We start from the raw sequence: 18,474 nt of genomic DNA, 5'->3' as shown, positions 1-18,474 counted from the left end.
CAACCTTTCTCACGGAAGCCTTGTCTGTTGCTGACGCAGATATTCTTCTTCATTTTTGATCACATAAATCAGCCCTTCCTGGTCCATTTACTTTTGGCCCAGAATGCTCATATCAGCAGAGTCATCGCCATAAATAACCTGAATTTCATCTGGAAGGACCCCTTCAATAGTCAGAAATTCTATGACAGAATATTGTTTTAATTACGCTGAGTGCTCACTGCAGGCTTCCATCTCGCAAGTAAAAGCAAAACAGCCAGGGAATTGATTTTGAAAAACATGTATGGTGTGTCCGTGCTGCCGTCTACATAGTAACTTAGTAAATGACAGCAGATAAAGACCCGAATGGTCCATCCAGTCTACTCAGTAGTCAACCTCATACAGTATATTCACGGTTAAATTGTCTTTTCTTTAATATTTCTGGGCAATCGATCATACAAGTCCACCAATACTGTCTTTAGATTCCCACTGCTGGAGTTGTCATTGAAGCCCACTGCAGCCTGGAGCTACTATCAAAGCCCTCCCCAGACCATACAGGATTGCCTGGTTCCAGCCTTACTTTGTTTTATACCATTCATTTTCTAATTAGAGATCCTCTGGGTACATTCCAGGTTTTTTTTTTTTTTAATTCCGTCACCGTTTTCATCTCCACTGCCTCCCTCGGGAGGGCTTTCCAGGCATCCACCACCCTCTCCATGAAAAATAATTTCCTAACGTTACTTCTAAGTCTGCCATCCCACAACCTCAATTCATGCCCTCTAGTTTTACCATTTTACCATTTTCCTTTCAAGTATTTAACCATCTATCATAACACCCCATCCCTCCTCTCTTATATATCTTTTGGCACAAACCCCATACTATTTTTGTCACTTTTCTCTGGACTGCTTCAAGTCTTTTTACATCCATAACCAGATATGAGTTCCAGAACTGAACACAGTATTCCAGGTGGGACCTTGCCAGCTACCTGTACAGGGGCATCAGCACCTCGTTTCTTCTGATGGTTATTCCTCTTTCTAAATGGCCCAGCATTCTTCTGGCTACAGCCACTACCTTGTCGCACTGTTTTATTGCCTTTAGATCCTCACACTATCAGCCCGAGGTCCCTCACCCCATCTGTGCACATACAGTGCCCTTGGATTTCTGCTCTCCAAATGCATAACTGCACTTTTTCGCATTGAATTTTAGTTGTCCAACATTTGACCATTCTTCTAACTTTTACAGACCGTTTTTTGGTTTTCCACTACCTCCAGGGTGTCTACCCTATTATAAATCTTGGTATATCATCAGCCAAAAGGCAAACCTTACCTTCCTTCCAACCCTTCGGCAATATCATTCACAAATATATTGTACAGAATCGGCCCCAGCACCGATCCTCGTGGTTCTCCACTACTCACCTGTCCTTCCTCTGAGTGAATTCCATTCACCACCACCCTCTGGCATCTCTGTCCGTCAACCAGTTTTTAATCCAGTTCACCACTTTGGTCTAACTTCAGCCAGTCAAGTTTGTTCAAGAGCCTCCCATGAGGGACTGTGTCAAAGGATTTGCTGAAATCTAAGTCAATTATATCTAGCACACTTCCTCAATCTAATTTTCTGGTTTTCTAGTCAAAGAATTCAATTAGATTAATTTGGCACGATTTACCTTTAGTAAAGCCATGTTGTCTTGGATCTTGTAATCCATTGGATTCTAGGAATTTCACTATCCTGTCCTTCAATAATGCTTCTATTATTTTTCCAATAACCAAAGTAAGGCTTATAGGCCTGTAGTTTCCCACTTTGTCTCTGTGACCACTTTTGTGAAGAGGAACTACATCAACTCTTCTCCAATCCTACGGAACCACTCTTATTTCCAGGGATTCATCTGTTGGCAAATTATGGAGGTGGAGGCATTACTTTATATTTAACCCTTGTCGATGCTGTACAGAGTCGGAGTGCAATTTTTGTAATGCATCTTTTGAACAAGTATTTGAGACCGATACAGAAACTTCTAATTTGCTGGCAGATTACAGGGGGCTCCATCTCTATTTCAGTGTGAAATTTCCAGTAAATCCAGAGAATCTGTAATGTTTTTTATCATCTCTTGACATCACTTGTTTTGAATAGCTCTGAGCTAACATAGCCATGTGACTGCATTGTAGGCTAAGGTCTGAATTGTACTGGTTATCTATTTGGGTCTTGCACTCTATGGACACTTCTCCCTCTGAATCTGCAAGGGTTAGGGGGTAGAGCCTGCCTGTGAATATGGAAAATCACGGATAACTTTTAGGGCCGACTTTGATCCACCCCGCCTCCCTCCTGCATCCCAGACCTCCCTGGACCTTATCTGGTGGTCTATCATTGACGTGGGGCAGAAGCGATCTTCTTACGCTCCTGCCCAGTGCAGAGCCATCATCAAAATGATTGCCGTGAGTTCCTGTTGTAGTCTCATGAGACCACAGGACCTCATGGTAGCCATTTTTGATGATGGCTCTGCATGGGGCAGGAGGGTAGGAAGATCACTTCTGCCCTATGTCACAGCTAGCCACCAGGTAAGGTTTGGGGAGGTCCGGGACGCAGCGATTCAGCCTTTAAAAACTAGGTGGAGGTCCAGGGCAAAAAACTTTGAATGACCGAATTTGCGGGTACTAAACCTGTGAATTCGGAGGGAGGAGTATACTCTTGGATGAAACTGATGATGTGAACGATGTATTATTTAAATAAAGATTGAGGGGGAGGCAAACAAACCATAGAGGCTTTCTATGGATTTATCAGTAAATTATTGCACGTGCTGTAAAGCTAGTTTTATGCTGAGGAGGTGTGCTAGTTTTCCTACTTTACTGCTATCGCGCACTAGTCCATAGCCAGATGTGCGATCTATTGAGTTATGGACCCTATGTTTTAACTGATTAAATTGAGTGTCAATATGCTGGATCTCTTCCCTGTTTATAAAATGTCTGTTTCCAAAAAACTAATTTGGTCCCAATTTTTCTGACCACCTAATGCAGCTGTCAGAAGAGGTGGTTAGTCGAATGAAGGAGTCCTCCCATGCTGCAGGAGAACCAAGCAGTACGATCACTTCCACTACTGTATCTCCACCACCACGGAATACAGAACCTACTGCTCACCCAGCTTCAGGCAAATCTGTACCGCCAACTGCAGGTAATGTGATGTGGCTTGCTTATTATTGGGTCCCCCGTCTGGTAAAAGGTTTTTAGTTAAGATTTATTTGTCAAAATAAAATTTGCCTGCACCGTGTACAATTCTGCAGTTTTGGTTTGTTTGCTTATTATTGGATCGGAGAATTTGCTTGGGTTATTGCGCTTTTCTGATTCATCTCCTTCGTCTGAGAGTCTGCTATAATGGCATTTCTGTTGTAATGTAGGTGATGTCATTGGTGTCTCTTACTATTTAAAAGTGTCACCGAATTCAGGTTTGACTGAAAACCTGGATATGGGTGGAGAAAAGTGCACTCTTACACTTAAGAAATGCTTGCAGCTCCCTGTAGCAGCTCAAAGACGGTTTGATGCAAAATTTCTGAAATACTATAGTAATTTTCTACCATTTCTTTTGTGCCCACTTGGAGGCTCATTTTCAAAGCACCAGAGAAACCTATTGCGCTTTGAAAATGAGCCACACGGTCATGTTATGTATTTCATTCAAATGAGTTCTAGTATAAATTAAATGAAAAGCAATAATGTTAGCCTTATAATAGTTCTATAAGACAACTGAAGTTCTTTCTAAATTAGCTTACAAAATTCACCATGGGCAAGGAGACCATTATCTTGATCATTCCCCCTTTTCTGCTGCTCGGAGATGTGCAATGGAGGTTTGGACAAATTTCTGGAGGAAACATCCAGATGTTTTTTTCCCTAAATGTATCTCTGTTTTCTTTAAAGATTGTAGTTTACCCTCATTTCCTTTTGTACTGGTAATTATTTGTATGTATACATTTTACGTTTATTTGTATAAAATTGTTTGTCTCCTAATTTTAAACTGTCATACACATTGAAGTATTTGACATTGCATGTACAACAAATTTTTAATAAACTTGAAACTTATAGTCTGTTATTGAGACAGACATAGGGGAAGCCACTTCTTGTCCTGGATCGTTAGCTTGGAATGTTGCTACTATTTGGGTTTTTAACAGGTGCTGGTGACCTGACTGGATAGGCTGGATTGACCATTAGACTGACCCAGTAAAGGCTATTCTTATGTTCTTATGATATTGAGATTTGACCCTGTATGATCTTTTCTTTCAGGACCTCGGGCCCATCAGCCAACAGCGGACAGCTCTGGCCGTAAACGTACAGTGAATGAAGATGATCTTTACAGGCGGTAAGAAAGTGGTTATCAAATTAATCAAGTGATCTGCAAAATTTTTATAGGAAAAAAGATGGTAATGCTGGAGCTTAGTGAGGAACAGTACAGATCCTCCTCCGTATTCACAGGTTCGGCACATGTGACTTTGGGTTTCATCTCACTGACCCACCCTGCCTCCCAGATCTCTCCACTTTTTAAAGCCTGGTGGTCTAGCAGTGAAGCGGGTCAGGAGTGATCTCCTGCCCCATGCAGAGCCACAAACAAAAATGGCTGCCGTGAGTGCCCATGGTCTTGTGGCAACTATTTTTGTTTCTGCCTCTGCACGGAGCAGGAGCTTAGGAAGATTGCTCCTGCCCCGCTTCACTGCTAGACCACCAGACTTTAAAAAGTAAGTGGGGAGGTCCGGGTAGGAGGGGGGATCAGAATCGGCCCTAAAGTTATTTGTGAATTTTCTTATTCACGGCCAGGCTTTGCACCTAACCCCTGCAAATATGGAGGGAGGAGTTATTTATTTATTTATTTTTTTAATGGGTTTTCATTTGTTAAATTTTGGGTTTTTTTAAAATGGGAAGGTAGAATACAAGTGTTTCACATGGATTTATAGAAAGAAAGTAAATTAGCAGTTAGGAACCTAATTTCTCCTTACTGTCATCTGCTAGGAAATTACAGTAATTTATTTAAGATTTCAAATATTTTAAAATTAAAGAAATTAAAACATACTAGCTCCTTCCTCCCAGATGCACTTTCACAAAGCCGCAGCCGCGGTTCCTACACGTGGCTCGCGAATGACCCGGAAGCCTTCCCTCTGATGCCAGACGGAAGGATTCTGGGTCAGCAGGAGCCGCAGCTCGTGGCTTTGTGAAGAGAAGTGCAGGTGGGAGGAAGGCACTGGCCAGAGGAGGAAAACACCTGTAGGAGGGAGGGAAGCAGGCACGAATTTGAGACACAAAACGGAGAGAGGGACAGACGACGAGGGGCTCTTTGGGATACAGAAGGGAGGAAGACGGGTGCTTTGGAACAGGGAGGGAGGATGAGGGGTTGTGTTGGGATAGGAAGGGAGAAGCAGGACCCCATTTCGTAAGTATGAGTCTTAACCCGGGGACTGCCTGTACTCAAATTACATAGATAGGATGCTATATAATGCTATTCATATAGTACAGTGCATTTGCAGAGTATAGCGGGGACAAGATGGGTAGTACAGAGTCATTGGGATAAATGGATGGATAAACTGAAGGCAGATTTTATGTATAGATGAATAAGGTTTTATGTATTTTTCTGTTTTAACTTACGTATTGTTGGAATCCGCCTGGAAATGTTGATAGTGCGGAATACAGATTTTTAAAATAAATATTGGCGGAGAAGCCATTTATCTGGATTGTGTACATAAAATTGCTTTTAAATATCCTGCTGAGACCTAGATCAGCATGATTGACTTGTTTAATATGAAAGCTCAGATTTAATTTTCAATATTTTGTTATAGGTGGTGTCTACAGAGCTTGTATGCCTTAGAGCAGTGGTCTCTGCTAATATCTTATTTATTTATTTTTTTAATTCTGCTAATATTTAAGTCAAAGAACATATAAGTCTTCCCTCCTCCACCCAACTTTCATTCTGACAAGAGTTTTGGACTAAGTGCAGTTTTCAAATTCAGTGTATTCAGGAAACCAATGAATAGGGAATTATAATAATCCAAATATGTCATCTTTAGATCGTTGCTGTCTAGATATGGATGTAATTTGTTCTCCCAGTCTCAATTTTGTGAAAGCTTTCTTGGCAACTTAACAATTTACCTATCAAGTTTCTCAGAAGGACCTAAAACAATATCAAAATTATGGAGTTTGTACATTATTGTGACTTATACTATAATACTGCAGACAGAGAAAGAGGGCTGGGTGAATGGTCTTCTGATCAAAGAACCTTTGTCTTGTTAAAATCACGTTTTACTTGTCTGTCATCCATAATGAACCTGCTGCTACACATTAAAAACATAGTAACATAGTAAATGACGGCAGATAAGGACCCGAATGTCGTATTTCCTACGTCTGGATTTTCATAGCTATACAAAGTGTGATGGTCTGGCTGACTTCTTCAAAGGATTGCACCAAAATCCTATGGCAGCATAGAAATGGAACCAACCAAAGAAATTGACCCTGAGGCTCCACAGAGAGAGATTAAAACGGCTGAGGGGAGATATGACTGAAGTCTACAAAATCCTGAGTGGAGTAGAACGGGATCGATATTTCCCTCCATCAAAAATGACAAAGACTAGGGGGGAAATACTTTTAAAACCAATAGGAGGAAATATTTTTTCGCTCAGAGAATAGTTAAGCTCTGGAACATGTGGTAAGAGCGGATAGCGTAGCTGGTTTTAAGAAAGGTTTGGACAAATTCCTGAAGGAAAAGTCCATAGTCTGTTATTGAGAAAGACATGGGGGGAAGCTTCTGCTTGCCTTGGATTGGTAGCATGGAAATTTTTTTTTAAATTCTTTTATTCATTTTTACATATTACAACAAGCGTATAAGAAAAATCATTCGAACTTGATTAACTTTCATATATCATTAAAAATATAACTTTTCAGCCAATACCTATATTCTATAATATTTTGAATATTATGAACTATTCCTAGTATCCAAACAATTGATATCAAGTTAGAAAACCCTCCCTCCCCTTACAAAAGTTCCATTCCCAATACATCAAAAACAGTTAAATACTCTTATACATTATAGGATTTAATATTTATTACCCACCCACACCCCTCCATGTCAAATATCTTACTTTGGGAAAATGTTGTTACTCATTACAAAAATCTGTTAATGGTCCCTAAATCTTCTGAAATTTACCAAAATATCCTCTTTGTGTTGCTATTGTGCGCTCCATTTTATATATATGACACACAGAATTCCACCAGAAACTGTAATTTAATCTGCTATGATTTTTCCAATTGAATGTAATCTGTTGAATGGCAACTCCAGTCAATATAAATAAAAGTTTATTGCTACTCCTTGAGTTTTGGCCAGGTACTAGTGACCTAGATTGGCCACCTTGAGAATGGGCTACTGGGCTTGATGGTCTGACCCAGTAAGGGCTAGTCTTATGTTCTTAACTGTGGAGACTGATGTTGCTGATGTAGACTTTTTATTGGAATGGAAGAGTCAATACAACATCCACAACTTGATATAGAAGACCCAACACGGGCCGTGTTTTGACCTGAAAGTCTTCCTTAGGGGTCCAAGTGTGGTTTCCTCGCAGGGGTGTGGCTATACAAATTGCGTTGCTGCTTGAGAATAGGGAAAAAAGCATAGAAATGGAGACAGCTCTTGCTGCCAGTGCTTCCATCTATATGGATTAGTGACGTATTGAAACTCTGAAGAAGTACTGAGTGCTCACGGTTCTAGAGGAGGAAGGGCTAGCTACATGTTGCATGTCCAAAGGAAAGGGATGGAATTTCATATACTGCCTTCCTTTGGTTACAATCAAAGTGGCGATTGGTGGTCTCCAACTCCAACCCTTTGCAGGGCCACATTTGGGATTTGTAGGTACTCGGAAGGCCTCAGAAAAAAGAATTAATGTCTTATTAAAGAAATGACAATTTTGCATGCGGTAAAACTCTTTATAGTTAATCTTTCCTCTTGACTAAGTCTTAATAATATTATAATTTATAACTAAAGAGACATATGATTGAGAAACTGTTTTATTTTACTTTTGTGATTTTGATAAACATACTGAGGGCCTCAAAATACATAGTACATAGTAGATGACGGCAGATAAATACCCAAATGGTCCATCCAGTCTGCCCAATGTGATTCAATCTAAAAATTTGTTTGTTTGTTTTTTTCTTAGCTATAATAGTATCTGTTGGGCCACATGTGGGCCCCGGGCCGTGAATTTGAGACCACTGCTCTAGTCTATAGGAACTTTTTTAAAATTGCAGTTAGAATATATGACCTCATCTATTACCCCCACCCCCCCAGACCATCATCACATAATATCTCAAAACTACAACAACTCATATCAAACCTCACTTGCTAATGCAATAGTGTTGGAGACTTAAATATACTGCCAGAATCTCTACACAATACAAACATCCTCAATTTTAAAATATTTTTCATTGACAACCAACTAGACCTAAAATCATCTGGTCCCACACGTGAAAAAGGACATACCCTAGATATTATAACATCCAATCCCCCCAACCGATTGTAGATTCAAACTGGGTTGCTGTCCCCTGGTTGGACCATTACCTTTATATGGGAAGTACTTCCATCAAGGGGCCTATCAAACGAACTTTAACAAGAGGCAGGATAGATGCTAATTGGTTGATTCTTGATGTGCTTAAATTCTCTGGCCGCTGCCGAGTGCGATTCTCTATTGTGCGTCTATGCATAGGAGAATTGTGCTCAGCTTCTGGACATCTAAATGGCAACTAACTTTTTAGGTGTCCTTTACAGAATTTGCCCCTAAGTTTCTATCTTCTTACTGCTGCTGCAGGTACGAGCAGGAGCAGGCAATCATCCAGGATGAACTTGCCCAGATTGCAAAGAGAGAACGTGAGGCCACCGAGGAGAAACTGAATTCGAGTATTCTGTGGGAGAGGGCCTATGCCAATGAGGAAAGACAAAGAGCTGCCCAGCTGGTGAGTTCAGACATACAGCAAAATAAAAACCTGCAAGACTAAAGGCTTGGCCTGATAAACACTGATAGTCCTCGAGAGCCGTATTCCAGCATTTCCCCAATGAATATGCTTTGAAAGCAGTGCATGCAAATAGATCTCGTGCATATTCATTGGGGAAATCCTGAAAACCCAACTGGAATACGGCTCTCGAGGACCAGAGTTCCCTACCCCTGCTCTAGTACTTACTCAGCACTCTGTGTTGATGATTCCCCAGCAGCACAAATATCTCTTTCCTAAGCTGCGTTAGCGTTTTTAGCTCACGCAGCATTTTAGCGTGAGCGGCTAGAACTAATGCCAGCTTAGTAAAAGGAGCCCATAGATTTTATCTACCGTTAATCTACATTTAAATGTTAGAAGCACCTGGAAACATCCACCCTATCCATAAGGTACACTGTTATCCCTTGGAGATAGCCAAAATTTGGTTTGATGTTAGCATCTCTAGTCCAAATGTGCTGCAGGGTACAGAAAGGCGGCACTGCAGAAATGTTTTGCCAGCGTACGCTTGTTTCATGGAGTCCTGGAAATGAGAGAAATGATTCCAGGAGCAACAGGCAAAAAAAGGTTCAGAGGGGTCATTCTGGGGCCTTTTGCTGGCAGAAACAGTCATGGCTACAATACTTAAATCAGTTCCTAAAGTAGACTGGACAGGTTTTTCAGAAAAATAGGTATTAGCAGGTGTGCCTAGCGCTTTTCAGCCAAATGCCATTTTTAGGATCACTGCTGCTGAATTAGCTATGGATGAATCTGGATTATCCTGGGGGATCAGAGGAAGACTAGACTCAATGGCTCTCTGGTCTTTTACCCTAAACCATCTCTGTAGTGAAAATCACGTTTCTTTCCAGTAGCGATTCGTAATTTAGTTTAAAACCTGTATCAAAACAGCAAAAATATAGCCTTCATTTAGTAGGAGTGAGCAATGAGACACCAACCTCATTACTCTCTGCTCTGCAGATAAGATGTAAAAAGCAGGTAGCACAGTCGTCTCCAACACACGGATCCTGCTGTCTATTTTTGTGGCCCTCATTTACAGTGACCTCCCACTGCTATTGCATAAAAAACATAACATAAAATTCACTTTTCTACCGCAATACTATTAAGTTCTATGCGGTTTACAGAAGATGGATCTAGTAAACAAATATGTTTTTAAATGTCACCTGAATGGATGGTAAGTGCTAGAGGACATAATTAAATGATTCAGATCCTTGTCCCAAGATGCCATTTGATAGGATAGAAGACGTTGATGATATCTCTTAAATTTACAGCCTTTAACAGATGGAAAAGTGATATCTCTCCTCTAGAAAATGTATGGAATATCTATAGAATAAACATAGAATTATGTTTTGTATACATATTTGGTCATAGTTTCCTTAGAAACCATTTTACTGTGGTTTTAGGTTTTGATATGATGTATTGCTGTGCTTGGGAAGATAGATAGATAGATAAAATGTAAAAAAAAATAAAATATATATTAGAATGTATAATAAGTAAAACATGTTCAGTAAAATATCTTGCCCTGATAATTGCATTGGCCAAGGGAGTTTATACTGAGGAAATGTAACAAACTCAACATACCTCAAAGGATTGTGTGAAAGTAACCAGATTGAAATCCGATGTATACTTTAACCTCACAAAAGTAGATAAAACACAACACAATACTAAATAGGTGAAACATGGAATAGCAGAATTAAAACATGGCCAAAGGATGTTCAATCAACACTATGCTAAATAATCCATTAGTGATACCATCACCAAAAGACACGAATCAAAATTCATAGAGTCCATGATAAAAGCCAAAGCCAAAAGATGCCATTGCCGAGTCACATACAAGGCCAACGAATATATAGAAAAGTGGTAAAAAAGAAAAGCAAACCTTTGTTAAGTGATAAAGAATAAACGCCACTTACTACGGTTGCGCCCCAAAAAGCTCCCAATTACAAATAAAGGCAAGAAATATCGTTGTGGAAAAAATGCCACCATTAGCAATCTGCGCGGCAAAAACAAGCTGCTGGAAGCCTCTGAATAAAAAGATCTGAATGTACAGCGTAATGACGTGTGCCTCAAAAACCTCTATACTACCATTTGGAGCTTTTTGGGCGCAACATTAAAATGTTGTGATTTGATTTACTTTAACGTGTATTCGTCAGAACGGAATTGCATCCAAAGTATTGTACTAATGTAACAATGTTGCAAAGTAGAATGTATTTTTCCCAAAAGAAAGATAAAATTACGGCCAACAGTGGCTTTGGCTAATCAGGAATGTGTCCAGACAGTGTAACAATGTTCTAAACTAGAGTATCATTGCGGCCAACAGTGGCTGTGGCCACATGTGGTTAATGGCCTCCTCTCCCTTAGAGATTGAATTTCTTAAATTCAGATACACTTCATCTCCTCCACCGGGAGACTGTTCCATGCATTCACCTCCCTTTCCATTTTTTGAGTCTGTCCCCTTTCACCTTCAACCTTTGCCCCCTGATTGCAGAGTTTCCTTTCAATTGCAAGAGTCTTGCCGCCTACCTAAGTATTTAAACGTCTCTATTAAATCTCCTCTCACCATATTGAGATCTTTAAGTCTGTCCTCTGCACTTTGACTTTTAGGCCTGAACTGACTGCTTCTGTCACTGAGGACAAAATTGTTACAGCTGTCCTATTGTATTGAACATGAGAATAGCCATTTTGGGGCAGACTGATGGATCCCAGAGACAGCATTGGCCTTCCCCTTTACACCTCTTTAAATTTATAGTTATCATAAGATCTTGACCTATTTCCCCCTTGATTTAGGTCTTTGAAGGTTTGTTATTTCTTAGGATTAATTTTGTTCAAAGTGTCTGTTTTTCCTAATCAAGAGATAGATAAATATATATATATATATATATATATATATATCTTGAAAAATCCAGCTATAAATCTGTATAAAAAAATATTTACAGCTATTCCCAGTGTGGGAAGGTTAACCCACACATTAGCAAATAAAGACCATTTGCTGAATATTAAACCAATTTCATTTTGGCTTCTGATCACATAGCACCAGGGATAATAAGCACATTAGCACTGATGGAAAATAAAGAGAGCAGGGAATAGCATTATGCTACAGAGGGATGACTCTTTTCTTTCTAACAGTAATGGTGAAAGATGGTATTGATCTTGTTACAATTTCAGCATATTCGTATTGATCAGCAGCGTAAAACTTTAATCAGTCCAGTTGATTATTATTCAGACCTGAAAGAAAACTAATGCATGATAATCAGTCGCTGATGAACTGCCTTGCATTGTTAGTAGCGATATAAATCACAATAGAGCAGGCAGCCACCGTATTCCCACAGGGCTTGGAATCTGCTCAGCTTCTCATCTGAGAGTCGGTGCTGGACAGCGTCCTTGCCACCCTTGATTTACCCCCTCAGGAGATAAAAGGGAATTTGGGGGTAGCCTGTAATAACATGCTTCCAAAAGGAAGTTTTTTGTATGCGAGAACAGGTTAAAAAGATCTAGTGGCTAGCATTCCCTTTTTTTGTTAAACTTTCTTTTTCTCTAAGCAGACCAACAATACAGAGGTTTTCGAGGGTATTGCACAAATATAACAACTGTGCTACCTAGGGCACAATAAAAACCTAGAAGTTGCCCCATACCACTACCAGACACCCCCACGTCCCCATATGAGTAATCCCTGTCAGCCTAGAGGCCTCTGGGAGATTATATCAATCTGACCCTGGCATGGGAAGGCAGATAGACCCTTAGTGCAGGGAAACTGTTTTAAGTAGCCCTGATTGATATATTTTAAGTTTCAAGTAGCCCTGCTTGAATCATGGCTAGCTAAAAGGTGTTAATGTCTGATTAAGAGGGTGCTTAGGACAATGGTGCACAGATCAAGCCAGAGACTTAATCCCATCACCATGCTTGCAGGTTTTCTCACCCTCCTTTGTCTATTAAATTAACCATTGTCTCAAACAGTTTACAAATTCTAAACAGAAAGATACTGGGAGATACAATATTTTCTCTATTCAGAATAAGATTCCAAGGTATAAAAGCCTGCTCTCTGCTCTATCAAGTTAGCTCTCTCTTTTTCTATCAAGCTATCAGGAGAGGGGTCTTGGCCACCTCTCTCTCTTTCTATCTAACTACCTCTTGGCTCTTTGCTTGGCACTCTGGTTCTGTCTGGGGGCCACTTTCAAACTGACAATCCCCACCCAAAACAGCAGGGGCTGAAAGCTCTCCTCTAATCCTTTCCCTTTTCTGCCCCTCAGGGGGCCGAATGAAGATTACATCAACTACCGTCAATATTCTCCATCCACTCGTTACTTTTTGGACCAGAGGCCTCCCTCCAGGACATATTTGCTGTATGTTCACATGAAAACTGCAAGATTTTTGTCTAAAGGTGCAGAGCACCATTTCTTAGGCCTACATGTTCTCCTGCTCTGCATGTAAGCTGTATTTCAGCTTATGTCCCTTGCATGCAATTTCAAATATGCAATGTGACAAACCTATTCATTTTGTTCAGGGGGCTGTCAGATTCAGCCCTGCTGATTTAAAATACAGAAAAATTGTCATCGTGCCGTAATGCATTCTGAAACACTCAGCCTGATTAATAAGAGGAAAGCCAGTGAGAGCTTCAGAAAAGCAAGAGGTGGGATTAGCATTTACAGCAGAAATAATAACCTGGGGAAGAGTAGCTTAATGGCTAGTGCAGTGGTCTGAGAATCTAGGGAACTGGGATCAATTCCCACTGCAGCTCTTTGTCACTCCATTGCGCCCCCCCAGTACAAAATAGGTACCAGTATATAATATGTAAACTGCTTTGATTGTAACCGTATCAAATCCAATCCCCTTTCACTTTCCCTTTTCAGTTATAAACCTGTTGGTGCTTTTCTGGAGAACATAACAGTTGCCATACTGCTACTATTTATTATTTTTTATAGCACTGAAAGGTGTACGCAGCGCTGTACATTTTAACATACAATAGAGGTCCCTGCTCAGAAGAGCTTACAATCTAATTTAGACAGGACATTTCATGGTTGGGGAGATTATAGAGGGTCTATGTATCTGACAGCAGTGAGTGGGGCTTAAGAGTTGAAGGTTTCTGTTTGTCTTCTGTTAACTCGCTCACCAGGGTCTCCTGCACATTTGACGTTTTCTTCTTAATCTATGCTCACCATCCATCTTCCATCTCTGTACCTTCTCTTCCACTGCTATATGTTTCTTTCCACTGTCTACCACCTCTTTCTCCCTCTTGCTTCTCTTTCTCCCCCTGGGTCAAACCTCTCTATTCCCGTCCAGGCAGCATCTCTCTTTTCCTCTCCTCCATTATCATGTGCACCATTTCTTTCTTCCCATGCACCATCTCTCCCTGCCCTCTACCCTATGCCCAACATTTCTCCCTCTCTCTCTCTTCTCCATGCATGTCTCCCTTTTACCCCTGTCTACCTCTGTTGCATCTCTCTCTCCCTTTCCTCCATCCCATCTCCACCATTTCTTCCTCTTCTCGCCTCTCTCCCCCCCCATGTGCAGCAGTTTACCATCCCTCCTATCCCCCTGTGCAGCAGTTTTTATCCCTCCCTCCCACCCCCCTTCAGGCCTCCTAAGGTAGCAGCAGTAGTGGCGGTGACCACCACCAGGGCTTCCTTTTGCCGCGTTATCAGTGCCAGTCACCGCAGCTGCGACTTTAGGAGGCCTGGAGGTATGTCAGGAGTCCAGGAATCACTGAATCGGTGAGTCCGATTTTTTATTTTTAGAAAGTGAATCGGCAAATCAGGCAGCAGTGTTATGCACTGCTTGTGCCATTGTTTTTCTAGAGCTCCCTCCAGCTGTTTCTTTTTGCACTTTGAATTTTCCCTCGCAGTGTGTCTACGGGGCAGCAGCAAAATGCCTTTGTGCACAGTCCAGCAGCATATGCCTGCCTCAGCTGTGATGGCGATGTCACACTGAGAGAAGCTGTATTGCATTATGATGTCATTCACTTTGCTTACAGTTATTGCCAGTTGAGCTCTGCTCTGTGCATTTGAAAACTCCTCTAGACCATCAAGTCCTTGTGAGCGTGGCCTGCTGTGAGAAATATACATGTAATGGTAGGTATAGTGCATCCTTGCTTTAATCTTTTGGTGTATGTAAAAAGTATTTCAGAAGTATAAATGATGTTTAGCCATGTTTGAGAGCTTCGTTGATTCATGGAAACTCGGTGGCCCTGTGGACTGCTGACTGAATTTCACAAATGACGACTGTACACAGCTCCTGTAGGTGGCACAGAATCGGGGTATAAACCAGTTTTGTTTTGTTTTTTCCCTTGATTTTGCTCTGCTGTTTTTTGTGTGGATTTTTATTGCCAGAGAGACAGGAGAAGTGTTGTAATAATTTTATGTGGAGCATTTCCTTGGATGGAACTTTTGGATTCAAGAAGGTGATTAATAAAATTGTATTTTTTTATGTAACGAAAGAGAAATTTTGGCAGAGAAAGGGCGGTATCTTCTTGGGGCGTTTTAAAAAATGTTTGTTTCTTCAGGAGCCTGGTCTTCTGAGCTCAGTTCTGCCAAGTGACCTTCCTACAGGGGCTGCTAGTGAATTATTCTTAACTTGCCAGCATTAAACTGTTTGTAGCTCAGCGTCAGTCTGTATGTTTGTGCAATGTTCTGTGGACTGCTTGATTTCTTTGTGGCTTGAATGTGATTCCATGTCCAAGGAGGTTTGTTGAAACAGCTGTGGAGGAACTGACCTGAGATCTTGTGCCTTTGGCCCTCCATCGTCCCCACATTTCAAGTGCAAATGTATGGAATTTTTCATCTAATGGTTTTCTAGTGTAAATTTAGTTTTGTTTATTTCTAGTCCACCTTTGTCCAAGGCGGATCACAAAGTAAACATACACAACAAGGAATTAAAACCACATATTAACTGACCCATCCAATCCAACATATTACCAAATGGCATAATTCAGTTACACAGCATGAGTTCAATTTTTTACGCCATATTTCATAAAACAAAACAAATGTTTCTTGAATAGTTTCATAAATTCAAAGGCAACTTGTTCCACTCCATGGGGCCTGCACATGAAAACACACTTTTCTAGGAAAATGTTTGACCTGAAAGTGAGTCTGAATGTCCCTTTGGCAAAACCTTATCCAAATCAAAGGTTGCTGCTTTTGTCTCGGTAAAGTGGGACCCCCAGGCGAGTCCCTGTTTGAAGGCTATCATGTGTCCTAAGGACACTGGGGGCATTGGCTCTGTTGTGGGACAGGTCAAATAAGCCTGCAGGCTCTGTCGCTTGGTAAAAAAGACTCTGACTTCCCTGGTTTTTATCTGTGATGTCATGACGTGTACAGATTGTGGTGGAACAAGAACGCAAGAGTTTGGAGGATGTGGCTAGTTGCTGTCAGAGACATTGATCTGACACTCTGGGAATGAGCCATTTGTACAGTTTCGCTCTATTCCTGGACAAATGGATTATGCAAACCATGTCAGACCCTCCCCTCTAACCTCAGGACTGCCCTCAGATTTCCAGTTGCTTTTCTACAAGTGAAGACTCTAGGAGCTAATCTTTTCTGCTCATGTTTGATTTTTCTTCCACTCAATATTTTTACATGTTTCACGTCCTCGTGCTGCAGAGATTCCCGGCAGGGAAAGCTCTGGCTTCAGGAGATTACAAACTTTATGGATAAAGCCTGCTTCCAGGGGGTTGGCTTCCTTGCAGTGCACCTCCTGGATAGCCTGATTTCAGGTCGGGGCTCACCCCAGGTTCATCCGCTAGTGGGTTTGAGCGTAGGCTGCATGACTCCGTGGTGATGTGCCTGGGATCAAAGCTGACTGCGTTCCTCCACCAGGTCGCATGCGCGGCGCCTTCTGTGGGTGGCGGAGGTCCTCGGCAGTGGGAGGAGGGGCAGTCAGAAGACCAGCAGTCCAGTTTGCAAGGCTTGTTGAATCAGATAATCTCCCTGTAAGCTGTTTCAGCTTCCCTTACTGCAGCTCTCAGCACAGAATGGCACAGTAAGTACAGGGCTGACAGCCTGTCACAGCGATTTTTGGGGGGGTTTCAAAAGTGATTTTTGGGCAGTTTGGGAGTTAGCCCAAGTTCCACCACCCCTAAAATTGCTATGTTTTGGGGTTCCTGGGCTGTTCTTTCTCTGAAAATTGCACCTGCGGCAGCAATTTTTGATTTTCCTAAATTGAATTTAAAGTTCTGATGCGGCAGAGGAAAGGCCCTGCCCCATGGGGCTGGCTGCAAGCAGCCTGTTTACAGTGCTGCTGCTTTGGGAGAGCACAGGTAAGAAATACCGGCTCTACCTGCACTTAGGGAAGGATGGCAGACTCTTTTGCGGGGGGGAGGGGAGGAAGGAACATGGATGCTGTACCTGCAGGGTGAAGGGAGAGAGAGAAATACTGAACCCAGTGTTGGGGGGTGGGGGAGAAGAAGGGACATGGATACTGAATCTACAGGGTGAAGGAGAGATGGATGGATGCTGGACCCATAAGTGTGTATGGGGGGGGGGGGGAGAAACTAACCCAGACTAGAAAGGAGGGTGGGAAGGAAGCAACTTACAAATGGGGGTGGGGGTTGATAGAGAGGAAGAGAGAGTGATTCAGATCAGAAGGGTATGGTATAGTATTAGTTAGACCTATTTTTAATAGTAATTCTCAAGCAACCAGAAACTACATTTATCCAGTATCTACCAATTCCTAAGGGTGTCTGTTAACTGAGAGTCTACTGTATATAAGAGACAAAATTTGTACATATAACCATTATGGATGATAGTAACAAAAGAGAGGAACCATGATTGGTTCACTTCTCATTTCTTTCTCTTCCCGTCCCTCCACTCTCCTGTATCATGTGCATGTACTGTTTTGTGTCTAGAGAAGTGAAACAATTTCACAGTTCCTCTTTTTTGTTGTTATCATATGTATTGATTATATGTACAAGTTTTATCTGTTATATAATAGGAGTTCTGAGGAAGGCTCTATAGCTGAAACACGGCCCATGTTGGGTCTGCTTTCCAACAAGTTTTGATTTCAGTTCCATGTTCAAATATAATAAAAGGTCTTGTTGCTGCCATCTTGGTCCGCTTGTACAGTCTTGTGGTGAAACCATTGAGTGAAAGAAGATGCAGAATTCAAATTTACACCATGAAACCTCTTTGTGACATCTATGCTATTCGAATTGAAATTGCTGATGATGATGCTCTAACAGGATCATTGGGCAATATCCGATCAGCTGGATGCAGAGGAAAGAAGCAGCAGCTTTCTAGAAGGACATCTAGAAGAGGGTGAAAAAAGTAGTGGCAAAATGTGGCTTAGATGATAGTCACCATGTCATAAAGGGCAAATTGAGCAGTTCCAATTTCTTTAAGAACTGTAAACAAGGAGTATAAAACCAAGACTGGCTCAGCTTGTTGACGGTGACAATTTGAAAACTTAAAGCATAGCTACTTCTACCAAGGCTGTTTTGATGACCCTCCCACTATGTACTTGGTTGTTATCTCTTTTGCTTGTGATTCAGGCTTGAAATTAATGCTAGAATAAATGAATTAGTTGC

At 41.4% G+C, this 18,474-nt stretch overlaps 1 protein-coding gene across 1 annotated transcript in view; it reads left to right on the top strand.

Moving 5' to 3' along the window:
• Positions 1–18,474, top strand: part of CHCHD6 (coiled-coil-helix-coiled-coil-helix domain containing 6) — a 132,342-nt gene that overhangs the window by 3,364 nt on the left and 110,504 nt on the right. The window contains exons 2-4 of the mRNA XM_033926714.1: positions 2,982–3,135; positions 4,236–4,311; positions 8,786–8,930. Coding sequence (XP_033782605.1) covers positions 2,982–3,135; positions 4,236–4,311; positions 8,786–8,930 — 375 coding nt within the window. The remainder of the gene's footprint in view (positions 1–2,981; positions 3,136–4,235; positions 4,312–8,785; positions 8,931–18,474) is intronic.

The sequence above is a fragment of the Geotrypetes seraphini genome, chromosome 17 (genome assembly GCF_902459505.1).
Source record: "Geotrypetes seraphini chromosome 17, aGeoSer1.1, whole genome shotgun sequence".
NCBI lineage: Eukaryota > Metazoa > Chordata > Amphibia > Gymnophiona > Dermophiidae > Geotrypetes > Geotrypetes seraphini.
The sequence above is the reverse complement of the archived record's forward strand: the minus strand, read 5'-3'. Positions and strand labels throughout refer to the sequence as shown.